The following is a 27,332-nucleotide window of genomic DNA, read 5'->3' as shown; positions in this document are numbered from 1 at the left end:
TTCTTTAACGGCAAACTGGTTAGGCTTTGCTATATCTTGCGATAGTTGGTTTGAATGGTCGTCTAGGAAAAAACAAGTCACAACGGGTGGCGAAATGAAGAAGGAAACCAATAAATTCTAAATTTTGTGTTTAATCTAACCGTAGAATGACAGATATTGAGATGATTCATATTAACCGTGGATGATCCAATAAATTCCCAGATGACTCATCGTATCAATTTATGCAAACCAACGTAGTCAGCTTTGCAGAGGGTCTGTTATCATTGCTGTGGCCCTATGAATACAAATGCATACAAGTAAAACGCTCCCTTTTTTATTTGAACAGGATGCGCCAAAAGAACTTTCCCGGTGATTACTGATTATGAGCCAGTCAAAAGCTATTTGACTTGGATTGAAGACTTACACGGAAGAGTGGTAATATTTTGATCTAATTTCTTCTCTCACGCACATTTGCATTCATGCAAGTGTGTGCGCAGTGTTGTGCAATCCTTGATTAGTTGATTCCACTGATTGATCCACATACGTCTGTGAAAACCCGATTCAATGGCCAAATCGATTTCTTGTTCCAGTTTGTAACTACTTTTCACCTTTCTGTCCTGTGGTGTATTATTATTATGAGGTGTATGAATTGCATTAAACTTCTTTGTTAGAATTTATATTCATATTCTGTGTCGTTGTCCGTGTAAATCATTTAGCAATAGTGCCATCTGTTGGCCGATAAAAAAATTACTTGTCTTTCAAACTCCACTGCCAGGTGGCAGGTAATACAATCGTGCCCGGTGCTCCCGCTTTGCCCGTGACCATGGCCTGCATTTCATATGTCGAAGCCCTGCCAAACCTGCCAAACCAGGTCAAGCTATCGTAAAATACCAGCAGGATTCTAAATTTAGAAGTTTATATTGTTTTATTTGAATTGCTACTGACAGTTGCTACTGAATATTCGTTGATCATTGTGCTTTCTGTTTTAACCTTAGCAGAAGGAGAAACAGCTTGCAGACCGCACACACAGGGATGTAAGATTGAATGTGCTCATTTTCAGATTTCCAATCAATTTGTTGAGCAGTGTTACAAGCTTTTCCTTGCACACATCAGAGAATCGGCTGAATCACCATCCACGTTCCGTGAAGAAGTGGAGAAATAAAGTGCTGCAAAATCATTAAGTACGCAGTAAGTCCATACAAATGTTAAGTCCTAATGAAACATGATTTGGTTTTTGCTTTCTCATTAAATCTTTTCTATTGCAGCTCAAGTAGGCCTAACTACTGCAAATGGGTTCAACTCTATTAGAAGTCAAGTCAATGCCACCAACAGAGAATGTCCTCAGAGAGGTTGTCTCACATCTACCCAGTGTACGTTGCAGGAATTCTCATCCACATAGTGTATGTCATGCATTGCATCAAAAGTTCATTCAACACAAGCCATCTGCAAGAGAAGTCCGCCAATGTTTCACCAACAGTGTGGCTCCCATTATGAACGTAAATTAATTATTTTGTTTCTCACTTGGGCCCAGTTCTAGTTTGATCACGACATGACAAATACCGGAACCACTAGAGGTGATTTTACATAAGAGGGCATATTTAACCTACTCTTGTTGACCTTATTTAATTCATTAAAGACAAGAATGCATGTTCAACTCTATTACAAGTCAAATCATTGCTGCAAAGGGAGAATGTCCACACAGAGGCTGTCTCTTATCCGCACATTTCAGAACATGAAAAGGGAAGATTCATATGCCTGCAGGAACAAATCGAAATTCCCGCCCTCGTGATGAATTCTCAACCGACTGCACAACGCGATGGAAATTATTCGCCACTGAGGTCTTTCCATATTTTTCTTTTAACAGTCAATCATTCAATCAAAGGTAACTAGTGGTGACACACGATCTCGGGGTAGATCTTTGTGAGATATATCTAGTCAGGATCTAGTTGTCACTTGTTGTAACTGCAAGTGTAAAACTTAGTCAGATTAGTAACCATGAACCGGAGACATTGGTCATTTTTTAAATTAGAGTTTCGGCTTATGGCGTTGTATATGGCTCGAACATCAAACGTTTTTCGTTTTACTTTACACTTCAGTAAGATTATTAATGTGCGCTTTTCTTTCTTATCTATGCTAACCCATCATCTCATTTCAGCGGGGTTTTTTTTCTTTGTAATAATTTTCTTGTGAATTCTTTTAACATTTTTAATGAAATAATGACATTTTTTTATTGTTTAATTTATTAGGTGAATGGCATAATTGATTGGGTATTCAAACAATCTTGGTACCTATTCTTCACACACGACAACAGCCCCCCACATTTCGGCTTGGTGGCCTGTACTCTCCGCTTGCTGGTCTGGATTATTCTTGGAATATTCTGGCGGTTATTGGACTACGAGACACCAGGCCCAAGGCAAGCCCGAGAGTTACTCTTGTTGAGTACTTCTTCTCCACAGAAACATTACTCGGCTGGGCGTCCGTACTGGGCCAACCTCGGGGCCCACGTACGCAGATTCATCGACCGCATTTGGAATAATCGGTGTATTAGTGGCCGATTGAAGATTTTCAGGCCCATCATTGGACGATTGAGGAGTCGCCAGCCTAGAAGATTGAGGAGATGCCGGCCTAGACGATTCAGGAGATGCCGGCCTAGACGAATCAGGAGATTCCGGCCTAGAAGATTGAGGAGATGCCGGCCTAGACGATTCAGGAGATGCCGGCCTAGACGAATCAGGAGATGCCGGCCTAGACGAATCAGGAGATTCCGGCCTAGAAGATTGAGGAGATGCCGGCCTAGACGATTCAGGAGATGCCGGCCTAGACGATTCAGGAGATGCTGGCCTAGGCGAATCAGGAGATTCCGGCCTAGAAGATTGAGGAGATGCCGGCCTAGACGATTCAGGAGATGCCGGCCTAGACGATTCAGGAGATGCCGGCCTAGACGATTCAGGAGATGCTGGCCTAGGCGATTCAGGAGATGCCTGCCTAGACGATTCAGGAGATGCCTGCCTAGACGATTCAGGAGATGCCGGCCTAGACGATTCAGGAGATGCCGGCCTAGAAGATTGAGGAGATGCCGGCCTAGACGAATCAGGAGATTCCGGCCTAGAAGATTGAGGAGATGCCGGCCTAGACGATTCAGGAGATGCCGGCCTAGACGAATCAGGAGATTCCGGCCTAGACGATCCCGAAGACATCGGTGCTTCTTCTTCCGATTGAGAATCATTGTTGATGATCCCGTCAGGCATCATTCGCGCTTCATCGGCAGCAGCACGATCAACACGGTTCCGACGTGCTTCAGCACGCGCATCTCTTTCAATGGCTCTCTGCTGACGTCGTCCAATACGTAATCCCGCTCGCACTCTCTCTCTCCCTTGACGATGATGATCTAGAAAATCGTATTCATCTGAAACTTCATCAGCTGCTCCGTCGTCTTCGTTACCCGCTTCCTCGCGAGCTTCCTGAAGAAAATTAATATCATCAACCTTTTGTGTGTTGTGTATTTATGTCATTTAGCTAATTCTTATAATCTTACCCGAACAATAAATGATTTCCTACTCCTCTCCAGGAACTCCCGAATTGTTAGTTGGCCATTTTCCAGAAGGGTAGCGTTCCTGGCAATATTTCTGTTTCGTTTCCTCTGTGCCCTTGTAGATCCACGGCCAATATTTTCTCCGGCCTCGGCGGCTTCAAAATCACGGGATTTGGACTCCTCTGCTTCTTTCATTTCATCTAATAAATACAGATGAAGGTAAAATTTAGTTTTTTCATTATTAAATCAACACAATTAATTGTAATGTTACCAACGAAATCCCAAACGTTGAGGTGGGAGGTGACACAACGTTTATTGAACCACCGATGCCAAGCTTCCACAAAATTGTTTGTCCGGTTTTCCCTTCCGTGGCAGCTGAAGCGTTCCGGGGTCACAGTACCTAACCAATAACCGGTCCAGTAGGCGTAGAGCTCGGCAATCGCGTTTTGAGTTTCTGGAGATTCTCGCAACAAACGCCGACGATGACTACGCCGTATATCCTACAAAAGTGAAATTTAAAATTTAACCCATTTCTTTATTTGTTGACTATAACGAAAACTTACTTCAAAACCTTCGTAGATTCTATTTGGAGGTAAAAGAGCAAGGCCGATAATTTCTTGAACTATATGGGATACAACGCCGCCATTCCGGTAGATTATGTTAAGGCCAAGTTCCCCTGCTTTCTTTATTATGGCCTGGCCATAATGGAACCAACATCCCCTTGATTCCGCTTCCAGGATGACATCCGGTATAGCCCCCATAATGGCAAGCTCGTAATCTGAAACTACGTCTGTGATGGTTATTTGGGCATCCGGAAACCGGTCTTGATACACACGGACTATAAATCGCATGACGGCAGTGTAGAGAAGTCGTGTCTTTCTTGTCATTAACACGAATGCAATTGGAAACGCCTAAAGAAATATGTAAAATCAGTTTTTGTTACTCGATTTGAATCTTAATTGTTACCTTGTTATATGCTACCACATGGATCGTTAGTAGCTGGTGGAATATTCCCGGAACTGTATGAAATGTGGCATCGAGACACATTACAGTTGCTTCTCCAAGTTGGCCGAGAAGCATGAGAGAAAGGAAAACAAATGCAACTCCTGGAACGTCATCTTGTTCGTTAGAACGGGCTGTCCCGAAATAAAACTGGTCTCCTCGTATAGTATTTCTATAAATGGTACAATATTAATAATATGGTTTATCACACAAATAATAATTTTTCTTACTGAAATTCAGGATGAGCTTCCAATGATACTTCCATTTCGTCAACTGTTGTAGGTGCTGGTGGCTGATTCGCTCTCTTTTCTCGCTGAATTCTTCTCTCCAACGCTGGATTTAATGCTATTCTTGCCCGAGGATGTCTTGTACGTGCTATCTCCAGAATTTTCTTCGGTCCTTGTCGACCCATGCGCGGCTCGCGTACCAAGTTTAAGCACTCTTGTACCGCAGATGCCCTATGTTGTTCATCGAAATCAGTGGCGTGGTTATGTTCACCGGTTTGAGTGTACACTCCATCCCTCATAGACATTTTGCAGTTGCATCCTTGCTTTCTGTGCATGCACTCCAATTTCATGGTGTATCCTCTACAAAGTTATGTAAGTTAGAAAATTATTTTAGTTGCGATTAAATGTAACGTTTTCTACCAACCTCATTTCTTTCTTGTAAAAGATGAAACCACATTCCGTGTTGTAACGAGTTGAATTCTTCCTTGTACCTGGAACCATGGACACTCTAATAACCCTGCGAATTGCGTTGGCTTCTGCCATCGCCAACTTAAATGAAGCAAACCACGGAAGACCACGCGGTCAATAAATAGAAAAAATTTAATTTCGGACTATTTCAAGTTGACAACCTTACAGCTTCGGCAGCCTTAACGGTCTGATTTGGTTGCTTGAGTGGCAACAGCTTACGATTGTCGTACGTACACATTACTATTACACACACATTACGATTACAAACGTTTACGGGCATACAGGCCGCAGCAAGATGCTGCAAATCAACATGGTGGATCGGATCAGATCGAATCGAATTTCAGTACTAAAAACGACGGTTTGTATGGCTTGTGGTTTTGTCTCCCTAAAAAGGGTTTTTAAAAAAGTCTTATTTCTCGAAAACATGCATTCGGGGTTGCCTTACCGAAAAAAGGCATTTTTAATCTTATTTTCTTAACAACTTTGAGTAAACTGTTTAGTACTTCTAAGTCATGTTTGACAGGAATTGACAGCTCAGTCGTCTGTTTAGTTTTTAACAAAATTCATTCTCAAATATTTTCAACATGGCTTTTTGCTTATGGCTTGCTTATGGTACGTTTCATATTATTGATTTAATTTCGTTTTATTTATTATTTACGAATTTTCTATTTAGGGATAGCATGTCCAATAATAGATTGCAATGCTAGAACACATACCAAGCAACAAATGCTTTCTCATTATAATATAGAGTTGTGCATAGAGGAGATGAAGGTTTAACGTAAATTGCTTTGAGTGTGAGAAGAAACTTAGAACTGAAACTGATATAAGAAATCACCCAAGCCGCCATCACATTTGGTTCTTCAGTAATGAAACTGTAGCAGTACCTCCTGAATTAGAAGCTCCATGACCACAAAGTGGTGACCTTGATGAGCAGTTTGATTCCTCATCACAGGCATCATCTCATTCTTCAATCGGAGATGATGTTCCTTTCATTCCAAACAATTAGTAAGTTTTTTACGTTTACAATGTTATGTGTTATGATTTACTTCTTTTTCACACTAACACTGTTTTTATTCTATCTATACAGTGAATCTGCACTTTTTTTTATTGAATATATCCCACAAGAGAAAATTCAATCAAGTGGACCTAAAGAGAGTTATTGAAGCAACGAAAACATTCACCAACAAGGAAATTGTAACTGTCCTATCCCGAACAGTCACACAATTACAGGAAGCAGGTTGCACTCACACTGAGTGTTTTCCACAACTTGAAGTGCTGTACAAATCTCTTTTTGCCCCTGATCCCTTTCAAGGACTAAAAACCCAATATAGACATCAGTACTACACAAACCATTTTGGTATGATTAATCCCATTAAAGTTTGTCTTCCTCAACTAACCTAGGATTACGGTCGTCTGCTTACTAGAAGACCTCAAAAATTCAAAAAGCAACAATTTGTAGTTGTTACCTTAAATGCTCAGTTAAAATCTCTTTTAGAAATGGATGACGTTTACAACAAAATTTTCTGTGATAAAGTAAGTCGCCTGATATGTACTGTCTCGTTTTGAAGATGTCACAGCTTTTTTAGAAAATCCTTTATTTCAGGCTTGCAATCCATATTCATCTTTACTTGAAGAAGTCCAGATTTGTGATGCTCTCGGTAGCAAGGTTTTCGACAACAAGTTAGTTATTTTCCGATTTTTGCATGATGATCTACCAGTTCCCCATGTTTGTCCACAACTCTTTCAACGATGGCATTTGGCTTTTCGGCCCAGCGGCCTGTGAGCTTTACGCCTGTTTGGGTATGATATAACCATTATAACTTTTAGTTTTCATCGAGTGTCTTATAATGTTGTAAATGGAACTTACAGGAAGCATTTTCGGAGCTACTAGCATCTGTACGATGGCTGTTATCGCATACGATCGATACAACGTCATTGTCAAGGGCATGGCCGGAACTAAAATGACATCCAGTAAATTAAAAAAAAAGTAATAATTACTCAACGGTGAACATCAAAATAATGGAAATTATTGACCATACCTTAATTATTAGAACGGGAAGCTACCCTGATTGCTTGCTGCTGGATTTACGCCACTGGGTGGTCCATCACACCATACTTCGGTTTCGGTCGTTACATCCCGGAAGGAATTTTGGACTCCTGTTCTTTCGATTACCTTACTCGAGATGAACAGGTAAAATCGTTCCTCGATTTAATCTTGAATTCACTGTTTTATAATCCTGCTATTTCTTTGAACAGACTAAAGCTTTCGGACTTTGCCTTTTTGTATTTTTGTATCCATGCATGTTTTTGTCCATGCATATTTTTGTATCCTGCATCCCGTTGGCTACTGTTACTACTTCATCGTGACAACCATCTTTGATCACGAGAAAACCCTTCGTGAACAGGCGAAGAAGATGAACGTTACCTCACTTCGATCCAACGCTGATAGTAACGCAGCTTCCGCTGAAATAAAGATCGCCAAGGTCGCCCTTTGCAACATCGCTTTGTGGGCGGCAATGTGGACTCCTTATGCCTCAATCGTCCTAAAGGTATCTAAATTCTGCTCTACAAAAATAGAAAATGTAACGACAATTATCTTTTATTACAGGGGCTTATCGGAGACCAATCTACTATCACGCCGTTAGTTACAATTTTGCCGGCCTTGATTGCCAAATCAGCATCCATCTGCAATCCAGTTGTATATGCCATTTCTCACCCGAAATTCCGATTGGTATTTGCTGCAAAATTGTTAATAACATGAAATCAACACTAAATATTTTAAAATATTAACTTTTAACTTTTAAGGCATTGCAAGAGAAATACCCGTGGTTCTGCATCAACGAGCCAGTCAAATCAGACAACGAGTCCATCTGCTCCACCAAGACCGGAGCATCCAGCTGCAGTACTACTGAATCTACATAAAGAAAAACTTATTAAAGCATCATCTTAAATGCTCGGAACTTACCCTGACGACCCCATTTAAAAACGGAACTCTCGATCATGATAATGACATATGTTTAAATAGTCATTTGTTTTCTGACCATAATTCAGTTGCTTTGAATCCTCAGTTTGTTTCAGCCATGGTGCAATGAAAAAAGTTAAGCTCGGGCAAATATACATGCATTCAAGGTTATTTCCATTTTTTAAATTCAAATTACTAAACAAAAAAAAATTAAACAAATACATCTGATATCTCGTCATAGTAACGGCGCTTTGCTACTATAGAAATCCTTTTTTTATTTATACGTATTTGTACTTTGTCGGCGTCGCGCAAAAATAAAAAACATAGCTGCAATTTTTGTGTAATTTTAAATTTTAAAAAATTCTTTACAATGAAAATGAAGAAAGTAGTCTAATTAAAAATGAGAGAAGTGTAGAGAATTAAGACAATCACAAAATAAATTGCTTATGTAAAGAAGAAAGAGAAAATTGATGCGGTATAAAGCGCCACATTATGTGATATCGCAGTACACTGGGAAATGATATTGGGCCGTCTTTGCAACATTCTTTCAATCGCAGGTGGAGGCGTCGCCGGAGGTCTCATGAATCCGGCCATAACGTGGGTGGTGGCCTCTTTCCCGCCCACTCCTCTAGCTGCTCCGCAGGATCGAATGCAGCCGACCCAGTCGGCGGTGGTCAACGGACCGGCCAACGGACCCGGTAATTTCTTGCCACCACTTTTCAATTTGAGCGGCTTGGATCTTCCGTCGGTTTCTCTCTGCCTCCGCAGCAACATCATCCGCACAACATGGGCCATTCATCCGGCCAGCCACAGCATCCACTAGGCGGTGGCTTCAATCCCAGCCCACATTCAGCATCGACAGCATCATCGACAGCATCATCGGCAGCGGTAAGGGCGAAGCCATGGCCGCCATCACGTCCGTTGATGCCGAGCTGAAAGCGACGGCCATGGCGGCCATGTCACCGACCATCTGAAGGACAGGCCAAGCATCGGCTGACGGCCTACCGTCCATCGTTGAAACCGAATTCAACTTATCCAACTTGTCTAACGGCGATTAAGATAAACTGCGCCGTTTGGCCATGGTATCCGGCGTCCAGGGCCTGTTTTAGTTGTTGGTTTTCTATCTCTTTTTATATAATATCCTATCAACAACCGGGAATGCGACTTTGGCCCCCCCGACTACAGCCCTGGCCTCAAAACAACTTTGGACCCCCTAACATTGGTCCCCCTCCGACTACAGACCCCCACCCGGCAACAGACCCCCTAACATTGTCCCCACCCCCTTTTGGTAGGGGGGGCTGTTGTCGACTAAATCAGCCGGCAACAGCCCCCCTACCAAAAAATTTTAAAGTCCATGGGGGGACTGGTGTCGACCAATTTAGTCGACAACAGCCCCCCTCCCTTTCTGATGGGGGGACTGTTGTCGGTCAATTTAGCCGACAACAGCCCCCCTCGTTTACGTTGTGTTACATCATAGAACGTGGCCGGGACAAATTATTCTTTTTTTGATATGTACTGTATATTTGATCCTGACCGCCGAATGCTGGGCTGGGATGGAAGCCACCGCCTAGTGGATGCTGGGCTGGCCAGATGAATGACCTATGATATGCGGATGATGTCGCTGCGGAGGCAGAGAGAAACCCGACGGAAGAACCAAGCTGCTCAAGCTGAATAGCGGTGGCAAGAAATTACCGGGTCTATTGGCCGGTCCGTTGACCGCCGCCGACTTGGTCGGTGGCATCCGATCCTGCGGAGCAGCTAGAGGAGTAGACGGGAAAGCGGCTGACGCGTCCGTCATGTCCGGATTCATGAGACCTCCGGCGACGCCTCCACCTGCGATTGAAAAAATGTTGCAAAGACGGCCCAATATCATTTTTCCCAGTCGTTCTACTGATATCACATAATGTGGCGCTTTATACCGCATCACTTTTCTCTTTCTTCTTTACATGAGCAATTTATTTTGTGATTGTCTTAATTCTCTACACTTCTCTCATTTTTAATTAGACTACTTTCTTCATTTTCATTGTAAAGAATTTATTTTAAATTTAAAATTACACAATAATTGCAGCTATGTTTCTTATTTTTGCGCGACGCTGACAAAGTACAAACACGTAATAAATAAAAAAAGGATTTCTATAGTAGCAAAGCGCGGTTACTTTGACGAGATATCAGATATATGGTTTGTTCATTCGAATTTCGAGAATTTATTTTAACCTCCAAGCCGATTTCGACCAGATCTACTAGAGCTTCTAAACAACAGTCAACTTCTTTTGGCATTTTCAATTGGAGAGGTGATTGAATGAACAAACCATATATCTGATATCTCGTCATAGTAACCGCGCTTTGCTACTATAGAAATCCTTTTTTTATTTATTACGTGTTTGTACTTTGTCAGCGTCGCGCAAAAATAAGAAACATAGCTGCAATTATTGTGTAATTTTAAATTTAAAATAAATTCTTTACAATGAAAATGAAGAAAGTAGTCTAATTAAAAATGAGAGAAGTGTAGAGAATTAAGACAATCACAAAATAAATTGCTCATGTAAAGAAGAAAGAGAAAAGTGATGCGGTATAAAGCGCCACATTATGTGATATCAGTAGAACGACTGGGAAAAATGATATTGGGCCGTCTTTGCAACATTTTTTCAATCGCAGGTGGAGGCGTCGCCGGAGGTCTCATGAATCCGGCCATAACGTGGCTGGCGGCCTCTTTCCCGCCCACTCCTCTAGCTGCTCCGCAGGATCGGATGCCGCCGAACCCAGTCGGCGGTGGTCAACGGACCGGCCAACGGACCCGGTAATTTCTTGCCACCACTTTTCAATTTGAGCGGCTTGGGTCTTCCGTCGGTCTTCTCTCTGCCTCCGCAGCAACATCATCCGCACAACATGGGCCATTCATCCGGCCAGCCACAGCATTCACTAGGCGGTGGCTTCAATCCCAGCCCACATTCAGCATCGACAGCATCATCGGCAGCGGTAAGGGCGAAGCCATGGCCGCCATCACGTCTGTTGATGCCGAGCTGAAAGCGACGGCCATGGCGGCCATGTCACCGACCATCTGAGAAACAGGCCCAGCATCGGCTGACGGCCTACCGTCCATCGTCGAAACCAAATTCAACTTATCCAACTTGTCCAACGGCGATTAAGATAAACTGCGCCGTTTGGCCATGGTATCCGGCGTCCAGGGCCTGTTTTAGTTGTTGGTTTTCTCTCTCTTTTTATATAATATCCGTAATATCCTATCAACAACCCACTATACAGTTCACGTCGTTTGTTTGCAATCAGGCAAATTGAAGGAAAAATTGTAATTGAGCGTTATTATCGTATTATATATATCAAATGTACATATCAAAAAAAGAATAATTGGTCCCGGCCACGTTCTATGATGTAACACAACGTAAACAAGGGGGGGGGGCTGTTGTCGGCTAAATTGACCGACAACAGTCCCCCCATCAGAAAGGGAGGGGGGCTGTTGTCGACTAAATTGGTCGACACCAGCCCCCCCATGGACTTTAAAAATTTTTGGTAGGGGGGCTGTTGCCGGCTGATTTAGTCGACAACAGCCCCCCCTACCAAAAGGGGGTGGGGACAATGTTAGGGGTTCTGTTGCCGGGTGGGGGTCTGTAGTCGGAGGGGACCCATGTTAGGGGGTCCAAAGTCGTTTTGAGGCCAGGGCTGTAGTCGGGGGGGCCAATGACCGCATGCCATTTACCGTTTGCGTTCTTTTTTTTTTAGATCAGGCAAATTGAAGGAAAAATTGTAATTGCGTTATTATTGTATTATATTTATCAAATGTACATACATAAAAAACAATAATTTGTCCCTGCCACGTTCTATGATGTAACACAACGTAAACGAGAGGGGGGGCTGTTGTCGGCTAAATTGACCGACAACAGTCCCCCCATCAGAAAGGGAGGGGGGCTGTTGTCGACTAAATCGACCGACAACAGACCCCCCATGGACTTTAAAAAATTTTGGTAGGGGGGGCTGTTGCCGGCTGATTTAGTCGACAACAGCCCCCCTACCAAAAGGGGGTGGGGACAATGTTGGGGGGTCTGTTGCCGGAGGGGGGTCTGTAGTCGGAGGGGGACCAATGTTAGGGGGTCCAAAGTTGTTTTGAGGCCAGGGCTGTAGTCGGGGGGGCCAATGACCGCATGCCGTTTTATCATTATTTGTTTACTTGTTTATTTTTTAAGCATTTTAGTGTACTTACAGTTTTATCATTTCTTTAACGGTCTTAGCTTTGCTATATATATTGGCTTTTTCACACGTCATGGGCATGCAAGATGATCCATGTCACAAGAACATTTTATTGAATTATATTCTTTTTTGTCTTTGACTGATTTCGACCTGCTGGGTTGGAGGTCCAGCTGGGCGAGACGACGATCTTGGATCAGAAAATTCGCTGGTAGTTACAGAGCTCAAGACGTAATGCTAACTAGATTGTTCTGGACCTCAGAGTCGTCGTCAATGCTCAAAATTTAATACAATAATATCCTGCCCTTGTTTGTTAATGTATCCTAAACACATCTAACAAAAGAGAGGCACTGAAAATCGTGTCACATCTTAAAATTGCAGTTAAAGTTTGGTAATATGTACACCACAGAAGAACAAATGATTCAATGGATCAAGCTCGTGAGACCAATAATACATTTTATTTATATCAATTAACAATTTATCACGTCTTCCTCTTTTTTAACGCTGTGCTATCCCGCAGTGCACACTCGTTTAACATATCGCACAAAAGTTCGTCAATATAGCAAATAACAAAAGCGATTTTCAAGGGTGGACAAATATTTCTGAATCTGCAGCGAGAATCATTTCTTGATTTGTCTGTGTGAACATTGTTTCGTCTAGTACAAGGTGTTGAAATATCAGACATCACTCGTACGCAGCTATTTTTTCACGAACGTGATCGAACTTTATTGACACCTCTCTACCACCTCAGTATTACTTATAGCTGAAGATAAATTTTCATATTCAACAGCCTAAACATTTGAATTACTGCGTCCCACTCATGTTAATTACATCACAATATTCGTACTCATCCTCATAACGGAATATAGATATATTAACAGCGCGCATTCCTGCATTGTTTCCAAGAAGGCAGCAATTGTAAAGGTGTTCAGTAAAGTATAATGACGATAGACGAAAATATTCAATTGCGGCACGCCTTTCAATGATGCGTAGTAAAGTGCACACACGCATTGTGCACATTCTCATATAATTAGGTGTTATAAACAAGATTTAGATGAAGTTGACACCGTCCTTCTCGAACAAGTAACGGTTAACATATTTTAGCTATATAATTAGTTGAGAAGGCGTGTTCGTCAGACGACTAACTAAACCTAAAATTATAGGCTCTCGCATCATCATCGAATCGCCATTGTCTTTCGACTCGGTACTAGAGCTAGAGCCTAGAGGCTAAGTACTTTCAGAATAAAAATTACACATGAAACTAATCTTGCAGATCCATTAAATGCCGCAGGGAAGTCTTGTTTCCCTAAAAAACATATTTACATCTGAATGGCATAAATTTGAACTGTGTTGTGTTCACTCTCTAGCTCTCTATCAAGCGAAATGTGTCAGGGTTGTGCACGATAATAGCAAAAACAATTGTTCGCCGTTTATTTACGCAAAGTACCACCCACAGTCCCACCTCGCTAAACAGTGAGTCAGTGATGCTCGGCATGCTCCCTTGCCGTTTGACTGAACATTTCATTTTTATTCCAAATCGTAGCGGTTTTTTTTCGCATCACATGTTTATATCCGATTGCGTGTCGTGAACATTGTTGGGGGGGGGGATTTGAGTCAAGTTGTGGGTAGATACACAACTGTAATAACTCGTAATAAATAAATAATGAATAAACTACATAACTCGTAATATAGCCCTTGGGCTATCGGTAACTTTTTGTTAAAGCGCGCCCTTTTTTAAAAAATCAATTTTTACTTGAGGTTGGGGAGGTTAATTTATCGAAAAATGTAAATATTTTAAATGAACAGCAAACATCAACGTACTGTGTGGCATAATACGTCAGATTCATTTACTCTTTGCAAAGAAACAATTGGTTTGCAGGTGCCGATTGCGCAGACAATTTGTTAACTGCTATCACCTTTTGAATTAATATTAAGATTCACATTAAAATAAAGAGTTCTTCGATAATGAATTGATACTGAAAGAATTAACCAAGTTAAACGTTCAGTTGATAATTCATCAATCGCAAGAGAATTGAATCAAGCATCAGTGCTACTCGAGATCACTGAGAATTACCTCAGAATATTAATAGTATCCCGACATCAAACGACTAGTGACAACCAAATCACTTCAAATGTAATTACATCACCTCCGAAAATACATTAAATTAAAATGTTCAACTGCACTTGCTTCTTCGCACGTTAATTATAACAGCTCTTTAAACAAATCAATTGCTTAAACAAGAGAACATCCTTAAAAATGGCTTTAACGTCGAAAATGAACATTTACATACTATCCCTGTAACGTCTTGTAAAAAATCAAGACACAAAATTCAAATTGCAGTAAAAAAACTGTGTTATTAGGTGCACGCGAATTTTTGGGCTTAGAGAAAAGATGACTTCTACCTGATTTCCAGGAACCCAAAAACGGACATAAGGGAGCAGGGAGAATATCAAATCGTTTTTCAAAATATTTTTAATGAACTACATTAGCGTGCTGTGTAGCGTGACACATCAGTTTTTTTACAAAATATGAAGTAACGACTATTCTACAGGTACCAGTCCCGTAGAAAATTCGTTAGCTACTGGTCAGTTAAGGATTATAATTTATAATTCAATTTAATAATATTTGGATTGGAGTTTCGTGATTGCCAGTTTTAACTCTTTTTTCTACTATAGCTGCAGCACTAGGCTACTGGGAGGGAACACACACATCTGGGCGATTCGAGTTCTCATACTTCTCAATGGCACCATAAAAAATGTCATTTGAATTACTCGTTCGTCTAGGTGTTGACACGAGTGTTGACAGCATGAGTGCTGCTCGGCTGCATGATTCTACAAAGCCGTACAGTGCAACGTTAACGACGGGGAAATTTTGGTCAGTTCAAGTGCCCAAGAAAAACCAGTTCCAATGTAAATTAAATAAATAGTCAAATTCATTAAATACATTTCATTTTAAGATTTACAGTTTTTCAGAAGGAATCTGTAATCACAGAATATTTTTTAAACGCCGGATAGAAGGAGTATGCAAATAACGCCATGTAATTTAGGAGCGGGAAATATTATAACCGAAACTATTTGTAAAAAATTAACTTAATAGTTAGGACTTAGGATAACGGGAAATTTAAAAACGGAAATTGGCTAACTACCATGATAATAACAAACATTATTATTATTACTACAAGATTTTTATTTTGAATTAAATATGAAACAAAAATCACAATTAGTCCTTCGGCTACCTTGCTAACGCAGGTAACTAAGACTAACAATGAACTAACATTGATTAAGATGAATTGCGGACGCGGTAACAGCATGGTTGATTAAGATGAATTGCGGACGCGGTAACAGCATGGTAGTTCGGAATAGGACCCATAGAGCGATAGAGAAAACACTTCCGCACTATCCACTAGACGGAGCGCTGTAGAGTCCTGGAGATAAACTGAAAACAGCAGACGAAGTTTAATTACGATGTCGACTCAATCAGGTGTACCGGTCGTCAATGAAACTGATCTAGAAGAAACCGATCCTATTATAGCTAAACTCCAGAAAACGGGTTGCTTAGAAAAACATTACGCTGTCTTGGTAGGCTAGTTGAATTTTATGCAACCGTTTAACGTTTTTATTAACCTTGAACAATCTCAATCTAGGAATGTTGGGATCATCATAAAGATTGGAGGAAGTGCCAACAAGAAGTTCATGACTTCAGAAATTGTATGGTCAGTCACGAAAAAAACAAAGCAGCTTCAACATCCAAATAAATGAAAGAAATGGAGTGGCCATGTTTCAACTTCGCTTTTGGAGGTTTTGCCTTTGGAATTGTGGTTGGATTCATTTCACCTAAATTGAAGTCAGTGATTTACAATAGAGTCTTAGTGCATCTCAATCAACCTACAAAAATGGTTGTTGTAGTTCGAAACAATTTGGGTATGGGCAAAGGTAAAATAGCTTCTCAGTGTGCACATGCAGCTGTTGAGTGTTACAAGACTGGTTTAAAGACAGATCATAAAATAGTGAAAATATGGTTAGCTAGTGGTCAACCCAAAGTAGTTGTCAAAGTGGACACCGAAGAAGAGCTACTCTCAATCGCCGCGATTTCAACCAAAAAAGGTCTCATCAACTGCCTAATCAAAGATGCTGGAAAGACCCAATTAGAGCCGTACACTACCACAGTTCTGGGGATTGGACCAGGGAAGAAGCAAGACATCGATTTAGTCACTGGCCACTTGAAGTTACTTTGAATGTTAATAAAATAAAAAGATTGATTTGCAAAAACCTAGTGTACTATTATTCCTATAAAGAAATAATACTTTGATGAACAAAGCACGAAATGTATCACAGGAACGGTTGACACGGGGAACATGCGTATAAACTCGCGGGTCACAGACGTCACAACATATACACGAACATTCTTAGAATCGGAGCATTATTAACACTTTAAGCTCGGGCAATTCAAACAGCGATGCGTTGATTTGCAAGGTCATGAGTAGAAAATACGTCAGAGTCGCTCAAGGATCTGGAATTTTTCCTAATAAAAGGCGCTTGACGATTTTCAACGTTGTGAGGCGCTTCATCGAATTCTTCTAATTCATCGCCCAAATCAATTTCATTTGCTAACAGAAAGTACTGCTGCGACCTACAGATAAAATGAAACAATTGTACACATAGTAACAAATCACATTTGAGCTGAACGTCCTCGGGATTCGCACAAGAGACAATAGAAATGAAGAAATATGTTACCGTGTTGGCCAAAGAAGATGAGCCATGACTGCATAGGCCAGGAAATTGGCAGAATGAACGATACCCAATAGCAGTTTTGTTCTCCATAGAACTGGGACTTGAAGGGCAATCAAAGCCACAATTGGAAGATAGATGAACCACTAAAACAGAAGAATGTAACATTTTGAATCGGTAAAATTGGACCACCATAAAGGTAAGAAAAACACGCACCACTAAAGAAGCTGCTCCAAAGTGAAGAAAGAATTCCAACTTGCTTTTCTGATGCTCAAACGCCATTGTCGCTCTTAGGCAGAATAAAAACCATGCCTGAAATCATTTTAAAAAATTGAGTAAAACAGGATGAGAGGATAAAGTGTTTGTGTTATCGAACCATTATTCCTGTGCGTAATATGAGCATTAGCCAACCTGGCCATGTTTGGTAAGCATCTACATCATCGATGACATCCAGCTCCGTCTAAAAAGGACAAAAATTAAAGACGATTAGCAAACAAAATTAGGACAAAAATGAAATATCTAGATTTTGTGATTACCAAGTCCCAAACATAAAGAAGAACATGGACAAGTCCGTAGAGTGCCCAAACTGAAAATAGAATGGTAATATTCTTTAACTCTTTTCGGGTTATAGCCCACCCTTTTGCGAGGAGCAAAAGTAGGAGCATCAAGAGGGTCTGAGAGCATATGTCGAGAACACCTCCGACAATAGCAGCGATTTCGACTCCTTTGCCATCGAAAGCAAATTTTAAACAATGAAACATATTCAGCAATACACCACAAAGGGAAAACACCAATCCGACTAAAACGAAAAAAGTAAATGTTATCACTTATCAGTATGTTATATTAAGTCGTTGGGAAGTAATTTTTTAACTAACCAGTAAAAAGTTTTGTAACTGGATGTTTCTGTCTCATGACAGCATACACTTGCAGAGGGGTTAAAAACATATAGCAAGCAAGAAAAACCAAATAGATTTCAACAGTATCCTGGTTGTCAAAACTAAATTGGTATTCTAATGGATTTTGATTTTTTGAGTTGGGATTTCCATTTACTAACCAAATATCATAGTCTAAAATTACTTCTTCTTCAAACGGTTTCCAGGAACAATTTGAGTCTCTGTAGCAAGCAACTAGACTGAGATACCAGAAACGAGGCTGACTAAGATCTTCAACATGAAAACTGAATTGGAAGTTTTCAACAACATTTTTGGGATTGTCTTCATCAGGGCAAAGTTTGCCTTGTGGACATGGAATTTTTCGCAAGAGATCTTGAGAACCTCCATCATTGCATTGCGAGTCATATGCCACACCATCAATCTTTTTAAACATTGCCATGCAGGCTGTGGCTTTCTGTGTCACTGTGGAATTCCCGTAATATTCCAAAAAGTAGCCTCTATCCAGTACAGCCAGTGTAACATAGGGAGTCACATTGAATTGAGCAGTGATGTTTCCATAAATATACCCTTGTGTCTGACTTCTGTCCTTCAAGTTAGTCTTCTGAAATCCAAATTTGGCGAGAAACTGAAAAAAAGTTGTTGTTTTCCATGAGCCTGAAAGGTGTAAACAAATAACAGATGGAAAATCGAAAAAGAGTAAGACGACTAATAAGAGAAAACATGTGGTTCGAAGGGTATTGGCCATTTTAGTTTCTTCCTTTATGATACTCAAGGTGGAAACCACTAAAATGTTCACGATTCTGTCGTTTGAATATTGGCACTTAAAAAAAATTGCACCATGTCATTCACATTAAGCGTTTCATTTATCCATAGGAATCGGTAAATAACAATCTACCCAACAACAGACAACTGAAACACGAACTATGACTGGAAGCTGCTGCAGGCGATTGGGGCGTCCTTGTCGCATTGCCGCGTTTATCAAATATCGTTCAAGGTAATCTAACGCTAACGTCACAATTTATTGTTTATTTTTTTTTTTTTGTGTTAGTTTCTTATGTAATTTCTTTAAATGATTTTATTTGATGAAAAATGACGAGAATTTTTAATGATATAGGCAAATAACAAACACTGTCGACACTGCTTCTTCCATTCGCGAATGCGGAACTTTGCATTACACAACCGTCTGATTACTTGGATTACATAATACATATAGTTTTGCGGAAGAAGAAAAGGAATACTTATTTTTTTCTTCCTGAATTAATGTATTTTTTCATTTTTTTGCAAAAAATTCTTTGTGAACATCAACATGAATTAGAATTACGGAGCATATATCATTCCGCGCTTATTGAAAGTTTATTTACCACTCACTGAGTGAATAAGGTTAATAAATTCATCTTTAGACAGTTGATCATCACTTCCTTGGCGAGATCCTTGAAGCCAATTTTTCCACCACCATGCAATCCGACTTTTGTGGCAATCACTAAAAAAAATAATATTCTTGCAAATAACCGATTGAAATACATATTTCTGCCGAGAGGAAACGTTTCGCATGTCTAATGTAAATTTAATATCACGAGACATGTGAAGATCTTTTCTCATATGTACAATCGCGGCTAACGGCTAGTATGATCGATATAGGCGATTTACTTACAAATAATTGGCTACGGAATCCTGAGGACAATCATAAACGGAGGTTCGTGACATAACATGGAACCAATACTTTCGTCCGGAGCTCTTACTAAGAGCCAACATCCAAGGACCTAATCCAATGACAAATAAATTGATTAATTATAAAGGAAAAAAAAAAACAGTTTAATCGCAGTATTTAAATATTTGCAGATAAAAGCGTTGAAAAAATACACTAACTTTTTGTAGCTTTATACAACATCAATCCAGATGGTAGGAATGCTCTTTGGTCGTCATCCTCTAAACAGAAGACTAGACGTTCTTGACAACCGGAATTTTTTAGTATTCTTGGGGTTAACCTGATAAAGATGATATGTGAAAGATTAGAATGTTAAGTAAAATTATACTAGTGTGTATGCGAACCGATGAAAAATTTGTTCCACATCTTCCAGTTTAAAGTTTTCTTTCGCTCTGACAGTGACTAGATCCGTCCGACTGACCCTATTCAAAGCCTTGCAAAATTGTCGAATTTTTTCAGACCTGAAGTTTGTTATGTTGGTAAAATAAAGAAATTAATTCAAAGAAATGAAGAAAAATGAAAGACATATTTTCGATTAAAAAATGATTGTTAATAGCATGTCAGCCTACCGATCTTTCAGGTGAAGCTTACTAACATCGACTCCTCCTAAGAAAACAGCGTCAATGACATGGAGAGCAGTCGAACGTTTTTGAGATCGCCCTTCTCCTCGCAATTCTTGGATTAGTTCACCAAAGATTAACGTATCACGCGCAAGCTCTACGTTTTCAACCAATTTCAACCATCGACATTTAGTTGCGTCCCAACGAAACACATTGTTACGACCTAATCCTGTAATTGCAAACATCAATCAGCAACGTGCAATATAGAAAACTAAAATAATTATATACCTAGAAAGAATGCCTGCAAAGGATTGTCTTTTTCCAATCCAAGAACGACACACCTCCAATCATGAACGGATTTTACAGCGTCTTGAAACTTTGGCATGTCCAAATCTTCAAGTTTGTGGTCTAATACACCTAGGAAAAAATACATAATTGTAAATAAATTGCGTTATTTAATTTACTTTTGAGATAAAAAAAAAAAATTCCTACAGGAATTGTTTGTGAGGAGCTCTTTCGATTTGTCAACGGGAGTCGTCCTGTAAATAAATTATCACATTTGTTTAAAAATTTCCGAATTGAAAAGTTATTGCAAAGACAACCTGGATGGGGCTGTGCGAGTTTTTTCTGGAATTTTCCAAAATTCTAATGACTGTTTCTTAAGTTCAGATTGCCGGTCCTCTCTTAGTGTGACATCTTTGCAAAATGCGGCAATTTTGGCGAGGTTTACAACTTGTCTTTCACCTATTGAACATTATACATACATGAAGTAAATGTTGCATATTTTAATACCAGGCAATAAATCAAACCCAAATCATTGTTGGACTCAAACAAATAATTGTAAAAGTCATGATGGTTTGTCATCAAATCTAATGGTACAATATGCATGACATCCGTTTCCGTTTTGGAATTACTAAGCTTATCAAGACGACGATTGATTTCAAACAGGTAAGTCTCGACATCTTGAGTGTCGCTTCTTTTCCACTTGCAAATTATATATCTACCAGGAATTTAAAAAAAAAATATTAAAATAACTATTTGGAAAAATGATATTTAATAGCGCTCAATGTCGCAAACTAATAAATTTACCTTTCCGAATTGGCCGGTCGGGAAGTATTTGGTTTATGGATGGAAATTTGTTTAAAGGAACGATACATCAAGTATACTAAACCAGCGCTAAATGGTGTAAACAAATCAAATAACTTACACACAAAGTGGCCACCTATGAACAGAATTCTTCGATAAATAAACTACACACATGAAAATGTAGGAATAAAATACCTGTTCGAACTATAGACAAAGCAACAAGGAATTGGCAAAGATAAAGTCGTTTTGACAAAATTTCTTGAAGATTTTCTTGCCCTTCAACAGAAAATCCCTAAAGTGTTGAAAAGAAAAAGATAAGTTACACATACAGACTAGGTGGGAACATAGAAAAGCTTACTCCGTCGGCCATCATGAAATGTACGCCTTCTCCGGTTTGAGCCATAACAAAACGTTGGAATTCACGGATGTTTTCCGGATTATACACATCTCCGTTTCCTTCAACTCCACCAACACCTAATGTAAAATTTCAATTGATTGATCTGATTTTTTTAAAATTAATTATAACACTTTTCTTTACCATAATGGGGTTCAAAACATTCGCAAGGGGCGGCATGGAAATCTTCCAACTTGAAATCGTTGGAGCTCTTTAGAGTGAAGCCGAAACCCTTTGCTTCCCATTTTTTTCGCCACAGTATGTATTCAGAAAATCCTCCTGGGCCAGCGCAAACGTCAGCAAAATAAAGTAATTCGTTCGGACCAAGAACTGGGGTCTGTAAAGAATTTCACTCAAAATCACAAAGTAAAATTCTGCTTTACCAATGTACAAAACTTACCCCATCTTCGTTTCTAGGATCAGTAAACATAAAATCAAAAACAGCATCCATATTTGCCATCTTCATCGCCGCTCTGTTAAGAAAAAAAGCTCCCCGAATAGTTTCAAATGGATTAGAGCGGGTGCGTGCTTTTCTTAGTTCTTCTTCTTCCAACACATCAAATATCGACTTGAAAAGAGCAAAGAACATGAATGTAAATATTTAATAATGACATTAATCATCCTAAATTAAGTTACTTTGCACTGAAGAACTTGTTTTAAAATGTCGCTGCTACAAAATGTTGTCTCATCATCAATTGTTAATTTTTTGGTTCCCTCTTTTACCCAATTTTTTAACTCTGGCAAAGTAGGTGCAGGAGTGGAATCTGGATGAAGCCATGAAATCTCTTCTTCCACTACAACAGTCTAGAAGACAACAGAATGAATGAATGAAATAATCAAGATAAATGTAGACATTAACAACCTCTCTACTTGAGTCCCATTCAACATCTTCAGCTTCCAATCCTTTTATCTGCAAACCCAATCCTCTTCTTCCGCGTTGTTTAGAGACTTCGATGGGCTGTGTCATACCTTGGGATTTCTTACCAAGTCCAGTTCCTTTAGCCCAACCCATTTTAGCCTTTTAGTAATTCAGAAATCTATTAGCAGCCACATAGTATGTACTGTAAGAATATTAAACTTACCATCATTGCTGTGGCTTTATGATTTATGACTGGAGCAGCAGCAGATTTAGGTTTGATGAGTGTTTTATGTACAGAAGGCATGATAGGCTGATCATCATCACTAGAATCAGAATCTTGACTACTGGATGGTGCATTAAACCCATATCCTCCATCAGCATTACTTTTGGATGGGCTAACAATGACAGTGCTACGTTCACATATTTCACTGTCATTTTGTTTCTTTCTTGAGTTAACTTCTCCTGTATTATTATAATACTGTGTGTTTGGTTTTTTCAAAGGAGGTCTGTAACTATCATCATCTGAACTGGAATCTGTAGAAATTTTGCAGGAAATTAATTCATTATATATAAATAACCCATTATAGTTGCAAAACGGGTTCCACCAATTTATTCAAGCTAGGTTAATCATTGCTGAAGATAAACCAACTTTTTTCTATAAAAAAATTTAAACAGTGTCTCATACTAACCACTCAGTGATGTTATTTTTCCTTGCGAAGCCATTGTTTAGCGTTTTGTAGTTGTGTAGACTATTTGATGACTGACGTCGTTCCTAATAATATAACGTTTCCAAATTTTTAAGTTAATTCAAAAGCCAAAAGCTTCCAAAAGTTGATTTCCATGATTTATATATGACTCACCAGAATTAAACGTACGCATTGACATGTGGCTGTAGAAGTCAAAATACAAGCATCTTGAAAATACACAAAAAAAAATGTCTGACGAATGATTTAATAAAACGATCGAATGACCGAACGGAAGAAAGTAAACACCGCTCGTTCTTGCTCACGCTAGCATAATCTGATATCTGTAGCGATGTCTGCTACAGTCTGGGTCTTTCATTTTTATTGGCTGATATGAAAATATTTTGAGTTTAGTATCAGTACATAGAGGGCAGCAGATAAGGTGGAGTCAGCTGTTAGTGTGGTGGTATTATTGTGTAATGTAATGAGCTAATCAGCCAGCAGCTCTGCAGTCTGCATATCCAAAACCTAAAGCAAGCCTGTCATAATTTCTTACCTGTTATTTTTATGCCTTGGGTTGGCGGTTTGAGACTTGAAGCGTTAAGACATTCTGACATCAGCTCGCGAAACGTCAAAAACTTACATTAACGCTATCCAATCCCCAACCATTCGATTTGCAGTTACAACTAAAGAAATGTATGTGCGGTATGTGTAATCACTAATCAGTTGGTGAACAGTGCCAATGAAAAACGTCAAAATGAGTAAAGAACTAAATGAAAACGATAAAAGAAAAAGAAACAATCTTCTTTCTCAATACTATGGGATAACAGAAGAAAAGGATGTAGAAAACCTTTTTGACGTGGATGGAAAGCACTTTAATGCTGATGCCTATGTTGACAAACTGGTTCAGGTAATCATATTCTATTTCTTATTTTGCCAAATAATAAAATAAAACCTTAATGTGCTTGGATGTTTTTCAATAGGAAACCAGCTTAAAGCAACTTATAGATAAAGAACAGGAACTTGTTCGTGAAATTCAATCACTTGATTCAGAAATGCAAACTTTGGTTTATGAAAATTATAATAAATTTATCCTTGCCACTGATACCATCCGCCAAATGAAAAGTGATTTCAAAACTATGGAAGATGAAATGGAGAAGTTAGTTCAAGACATGTCTCATATTGCAACATTTGCCAACAATATATCTTCAAATTTACAGGTTGGTGAAATATTTGAGTTTAGAGTTGATTAAATTTTTAATAATAATGACACTGTCTTTTTAGGATCGGCGCCAACAAATAACAAAGCTTTCAAACATTCACGAACTGCTAAAAAATTTGCAATTTTTGTTTGATCTTCCCAACAAGCTGAAAACATGTGTAGAAGAAAAGAATTATTCATTGGTTTGTTTCATTGACATTATCTGTCTATATTTCCTGTATTAAACTATCATGTTTCTTGTTTAGGCTGTTAAGTATTATGCAAAATCTGAGCAAGTTCTTCAAGATTTTGGAGATCATCCTTCTTTTAGTGGAATCCAATCAGATTGCAAAGAAATTGTTGAAACACTCAGGAAATGCCTAAAGGTGCAATTCAGCAGAGCTGAGGTAAGCTGTAAAAAAAAAATTATGTTGGAAAGTAGATCATAAGAAACTAACCAAAATGTCTATTGTGGAATTTTACATGACATGTTCATGGAATTCATAGGTAACTTCCCAGGAACTGGAAGAATCTGCATCTCTTTTATGCAAACTGGGTGAATCTTCCACTGACCTTGCAAGAGAATTTCTTGAAATCAATAAAGTGAGGTTAGAAAAAGATTTGGAAAATCTATCCTCATATGTGTGGTCTGGTGAAAATAATGGAGAAGTGGTCCTCATATTCATTGAAAAATGCTGCAATACAGCATTGAATAACGTTGCTCTGACCATTGCAACCTTCAACAACATTTTTCCTTCAACCATATCGAAACATAATGAGTATGTTTTACTTTTTATTGATTTTAAGGTTTAAATTTTTTGCGTTTTCATCATAATACGTTGAATTAACAGGGGGATGAATAGCATGGCCACGGATGTTATTAATCAACTTTGCCCAATAGGTAAGGAGCTATATATTTCACCCTAGAAATTAGTTCATGTCATAAAATTTCCTTTTCGTCCCTATAGTGGAAAGTAAAATTGTCGAAATCATCGGATTCGAGATAAGTGAAGCCTGCTGTTTGTCAGTAGTTGCGGCTTTGGATAAATTTCATCGTCGTCTCTTGGCCGTTCAGCGACTATTACTGGTGGATAAGCAATGGAGCTTCACTCTCATTACTGAAATTGCTCGAATAATTTCACATCGAACAGCCGACGCTCTTGTTATCAAATGGACAAGTGAACTACAAGGCTGGCGTGATTCCTGGAATAACGATAATCAGCCACACGGTTCGGTCAAATTTATTGAAGGGGCTCTCGTGGAACACATTCATCGTGCTTTTGTTGCTCTAACGGTATTATCGTAAGGTTCTGTGTCATTTTATACCCGTTAAAATTCAACATTTATTTTTTATTTAGGCCTTTGTAGGAAATCACGTTACTTTTTCTCAAGATTCTCAATTCCGTCAGACATTTGGTCGACGTTACGTACGGGAAGAAGTATTAGTACTGTCGTTGAGGAAACTTTCCACTATGTTAGCAAATCTGAGCAACGTAACGGGGAAAGATAGCGCGTCTCCGACTCTAATTCTTGTCCTCTCTCGGGTGGCAATCGATTTTAGTCAAAATTTGGCTCAATCCTTGGTAATTGAATTGAATTCAAACAAAATATCTCTTCAGAATTTTAACGTAAATTTGTGTGATTTGCAGTTGTCTTTAATAGAGGAACAGTTTGACATTCCAGTCGGTTTTCAAGGAGACCATCTCACTCCGATATCTGTTATAACTCTCGACTTCAAACAAACTTCTCAGTCGCTTTTGCAAAGTTATGTTCAAAGTGAAAGTCACGTTCTCGTTCAGGTGAGTGTGTTTGCTAATGTTGGTTATGGGATAGTTATGCAATACCGTTCACCGCTTTATTTTTGCTTGGAAGATGATTCGTAAGTCGATGGATTCTCGCGATTGGTTAACCGCTAGTGAACCTCGTGGCGTTAGACCTGTCATCAAGCGTGTGTTGGAAGAGATAAGTCGAGTAGATTCCCATGCAGCTCAACTGTACGAAGAAGGATCAAGAAAAGAAAGGAGCTCAGATTCTTCCCGCCGAACACATCACAGGTTTGAATTATTTCAAATGAATACGATTTACAAAGTTTTAGGATTATTTTTCTTTTTTTTTCTGTATTAATTACACTTAACAGTAGCTCCAGAATGCAACAAAAATCATCTTGGTCATCATTGGGTCCTTCTCAGCTGGACTCTTCATTACTGAATAATATACAGAAATTATTTTCTGAACGAATTGATTTGTCTGGAACCGTTGAGCCCAATAAAGGATCTGTCGTCATGGCCATTATTAAAATCTGCCTAAAGGTTTGAAAAATTAATTTTTCTGTATTGTGCTTATTAACATTTCGTCTGGGCCTATTTAGGGATTCTTGGAATGTGTTCGTCTAAAGACATTTGGAAAGTATGGCATTCAGCAAATTCAAGTAGATTGCTACTACTTGCAACTTTTCTTGTGGCGATTCACCTTCGATGAGAAGTATTCCAGCGCTTAAATTTGTCAGTGATAATTAATCCTAAAGATGATTTATTAATTATTTTTGTTTTCTAGTTTGGTTCACAGTTTGCTGGACGAAATTTTGTCGAGTGCAGTCCAACGCTGCTTGGAACCTGTATTGATGGAGCCGGGCGTTGTGGAGCTCATCTGTGAACGCTAAAAGAGTAATTTAACAATTTCGTTTGTTTTCAAATCTTATAAATATATTTCTGGTTTTCACCAATTATGTCTGAATACACTGTGTATTTCTATCCTCATCCTTCAAATAAAATTTTCTCTTTTCTATTTGCCTTATTGATTGCCTTAAGGATTGTCTTAATATACATACCCAAAAATAAATCCTCAAACACAATTTGG

At 39.2% G+C, this 27,332-nt stretch overlaps 5 protein-coding genes and 1 long non-coding RNA gene across 8 annotated transcripts; 4 read left to right on the top strand and 2 right to left on the bottom strand.

The window, feature by feature from the left end:
- The first annotated feature begins 728 nt into the window (after positions 1 to 728).
- On the top strand, positions 729 to 2,280 carry LOC124352521. Its single transcript, XR_006921472.1, has 5 exons — positions 729 to 892; positions 978 to 1,167; positions 1,245 to 1,553; positions 1,616 to 1,817; positions 2,226 to 2,280. It is a non-coding gene; the product is annotated as an uncharacterized LOC124352521 (long non-coding RNA).
- A 4,638-nt stretch (positions 2,281 to 6,918) lies between these two features.
- On the top strand, positions 6,919 to 8,341 carry LOC124312666 (compound eye opsin BCRH2-like). The gene is made up of 6 exons (XM_046777153.1): positions 6,919 to 7,008; positions 7,078 to 7,179; positions 7,260 to 7,413; positions 7,493 to 7,757; positions 7,817 to 7,939; positions 8,014 to 8,341. The coding sequence occupies exons 1-6, from the start codon at positions 6,933 to 6,935 to the stop codon at positions 8,128 to 8,130; spliced, it is 837 nt and encodes a 278-aa protein (XP_046633109.1). The 5' UTR covers positions 6,919 to 6,932; the 3' UTR covers positions 8,131 to 8,341.
- A 7,491-nt stretch (positions 8,342 to 15,832) lies between these two features.
- On the top strand, positions 15,833 to 16,602 carry LOC124310683 (peptidyl-tRNA hydrolase 2, mitochondrial-like). Its single transcript, XM_046774639.1, has 3 exons — positions 15,833 to 15,946; positions 16,012 to 16,075; positions 16,274 to 16,602. The coding sequence occupies exons 1-3, from the start codon at positions 15,833 to 15,835 to the stop codon at positions 16,600 to 16,602; spliced, it is 507 nt and encodes a 168-aa protein (XP_046630595.1).
- A 20-nt stretch (positions 16,603 to 16,622) lies between these two features.
- Positions 16,623 to 18,914, bottom strand: LOC124311804 (integral membrane protein GPR180-like). The gene is made up of 6 exons (XM_046776154.1): positions 17,971 to 18,914; positions 17,632 to 17,894; positions 17,472 to 17,555; positions 17,312 to 17,407; positions 17,102 to 17,241; positions 16,623 to 16,997 (listed from the first exon to the last, which is right to left on the bottom strand). The coding sequence occupies exons 1-6, from the start codon at positions 18,731 to 18,733 to the stop codon at positions 16,814 to 16,816; spliced, it is 1,530 nt and encodes a 509-aa protein (XP_046632110.1). The 5' UTR covers positions 18,734 to 18,914; the 3' UTR covers positions 16,623 to 16,813.
- A 408-nt stretch (positions 18,915 to 19,322) lies between these two features.
- Positions 19,323 to 23,646, bottom strand: LOC124311801 (cap-specific mRNA (nucleoside-2'-O-)-methyltransferase 1-like). 2 transcript variants are annotated; one of them, XM_046776151.1, is made up of 20 exons: positions 23,453 to 23,646; positions 23,282 to 23,364; positions 23,072 to 23,126; positions 22,816 to 23,002; positions 22,596 to 22,751; positions 22,370 to 22,537; positions 22,134 to 22,301; positions 21,878 to 22,070; positions 21,698 to 21,813; positions 21,535 to 21,631; positions 21,343 to 21,475; positions 21,063 to 21,253; positions 20,856 to 20,997; positions 20,746 to 20,792; positions 20,542 to 20,670; positions 20,263 to 20,482; positions 20,038 to 20,154; positions 19,855 to 19,973; positions 19,640 to 19,748; positions 19,323 to 19,468 (listed from the first exon to the last, which is right to left on the bottom strand). In XM_046776151.1, exons 2-20 carry the CDS (start codon positions 23,313 to 23,315, stop codon positions 19,342 to 19,344), a joined length of 2,508 nt encoding a protein of 835 aa, XP_046632107.1. In that variant the 5' UTR covers positions 23,316 to 23,364; positions 23,453 to 23,646; the 3' UTR covers positions 19,323 to 19,341. The 2 variants fall into 2 exon arrangements, with proteins under 2 accessions (XP_046632107.1, XP_046632106.1); XM_046776150.1 differs by having other exon boundaries at positions 22,816 to 23,126.
- An 82-nt stretch (positions 23,647 to 23,728) lies between these two features.
- On the top strand, positions 23,729 to 27,260 carry LOC124311803 (vacuolar protein sorting-associated protein 51 homolog). 2 transcript variants are annotated; one of them, XM_046776153.1, is made up of 13 exons: positions 23,729 to 24,185; positions 24,259 to 24,495; positions 24,560 to 24,679; positions 24,743 to 24,883; positions 24,984 to 25,255; positions 25,328 to 25,377; positions 25,445 to 25,770; positions 25,835 to 26,059; positions 26,126 to 26,275; positions 26,349 to 26,530; positions 26,617 to 26,785; positions 26,845 to 26,957; positions 27,030 to 27,260. In XM_046776153.1, exons 1-13 carry the CDS (start codon positions 24,018 to 24,020, stop codon positions 27,133 to 27,135), a joined length of 2,259 nt encoding a protein of 752 aa, XP_046632109.1. In that variant the 5' UTR covers positions 23,729 to 24,017; the 3' UTR covers positions 27,136 to 27,260. The 2 variants fall into 2 exon arrangements, with proteins under 2 accessions (XP_046632109.1, XP_046632108.1); XM_046776152.1 differs by having other exon boundaries at positions 23,730 to 24,185; positions 26,614 to 26,785.
- The last annotated feature ends 72 nt before the right edge of the window (positions 27,261 to 27,332 follow it).

Source organism: Daphnia pulicaria, chromosome 8 (assembly GCF_021234035.1).
Source record: "Daphnia pulicaria isolate SC F1-1A chromosome 8, SC_F0-13Bv2, whole genome shotgun sequence".
Lineage (NCBI taxonomy): Eukaryota > Metazoa > Arthropoda > Branchiopoda > Diplostraca > Daphniidae > Daphnia > Daphnia pulicaria.
Note: the sequence above shows the minus strand (reverse complement) of the source record. Positions and strands in the feature narration are given on the sequence as shown.

What these genes read in the sequence shown, in the direction of transcription:
- LOC124311801 (XM_046776150.1), bottom strand. Translation starts at nt 23,315, where the DNA reads ATGGCTTCGCAAGGAAAAATAACATCACTGAGTG. An exon ending in ATAAAGCCACAGCAATGATG is followed by an intron (nt 22,752 to 22,815) that starts GTAAGTTTAATA and finishes AATTACTAAAAG; the next exon opens with GCTAAAATGGGTTGGGCTAA. An exon ending in TGAGTCCAACAATGATTTGG is followed by an intron (nt 20,998 to 21,062) that starts GTTTGATTTATT and finishes AATGTTCAATAG; the next exon opens with GTGAAAGACAAGTTGTAAAC.
- LOC124312666 (XM_046777153.1), top strand. Translation starts at nt 6,933, where the DNA reads ATGTTTGTCCACAACTCTTTCAACGATGGCATTTGGCTTTTCGGCCCA. An exon ending in TGAGCTTTACGCCTGTTTGG is followed by an intron (nt 7,009 to 7,077) that starts GTATGATATAAC and finishes TGGAACTTACAG; the next exon opens with GAAGCATTTTCGGAGCTACT. An exon ending in ATGCCTCAATCGTCCTAAAG is followed by an intron (nt 7,758 to 7,816) that starts GTATCTAAATTC and finishes CTTTTATTACAG; the next exon opens with GGGCTTATCGGAGACCAATC.
- LOC124310683 (XM_046774639.1), top strand. Translation starts at nt 15,833, where the DNA reads ATGTCGACTCAATCAGGTGTACCGGTCGTCAATGAAACTGATCTAGAA. An exon ending in AAAAACATTACGCTGTCTTG is followed by an intron (nt 15,947 to 16,011) that starts GTAGGCTAGTTG and finishes ATCTCAATCTAG; the next exon opens with GAATGTTGGGATCATCATAA. An exon ending in AGTTCATGACTTCAGAAATT is followed by an intron (nt 16,076 to 16,273) that starts GTATGGTCAGTC and finishes TGGTTGTTGTAG; the next exon opens with TTCGAAACAATTTGGGTATG.
- LOC124311804 (XM_046776154.1), bottom strand. Translation starts at nt 18,733, where the DNA reads ATGGCCAATACCCTTCGAACCACATGTTTTCTCTTATTAGTCGTCTTA. An exon ending in AGTTACAAAACTTTTTACTG is followed by an intron (nt 17,895 to 17,970) that starts GTTAGTTAAAAA and finishes TTTTCGTTTTAG; the next exon opens with TCGGATTGGTGTTTTCCCTT. An exon ending in TTGGAGCAGCTTCTTTAGTG is followed by an intron (nt 17,242 to 17,311) that starts GTGCGTGTTTTT and finishes CTTCTGTTTTAG; the next exon opens with TGGTTCATCTATCTTCCAAT.
- LOC124311803 (XM_046776152.1), top strand. Translation starts at nt 24,018, where the DNA reads ATGAAAAACGTCAAAATGAGTAAAGAACTAAATGAAAACGATAAAAGA. An exon ending in AAGAAAAGAATTATTCATTG is followed by an intron (nt 24,680 to 24,742) that starts GTTTGTTTCATT and finishes TTTCTTGTTTAG; the next exon opens with GCTGTTAAGTATTATGCAAA. An exon ending in CGATTCACCTTCGATGAGAA is followed by an intron (nt 26,958 to 27,029) that starts GTATTCCAGCGC and finishes TTTGTTTTCTAG; the next exon opens with TTTGGTTCACAGTTTGCTGG.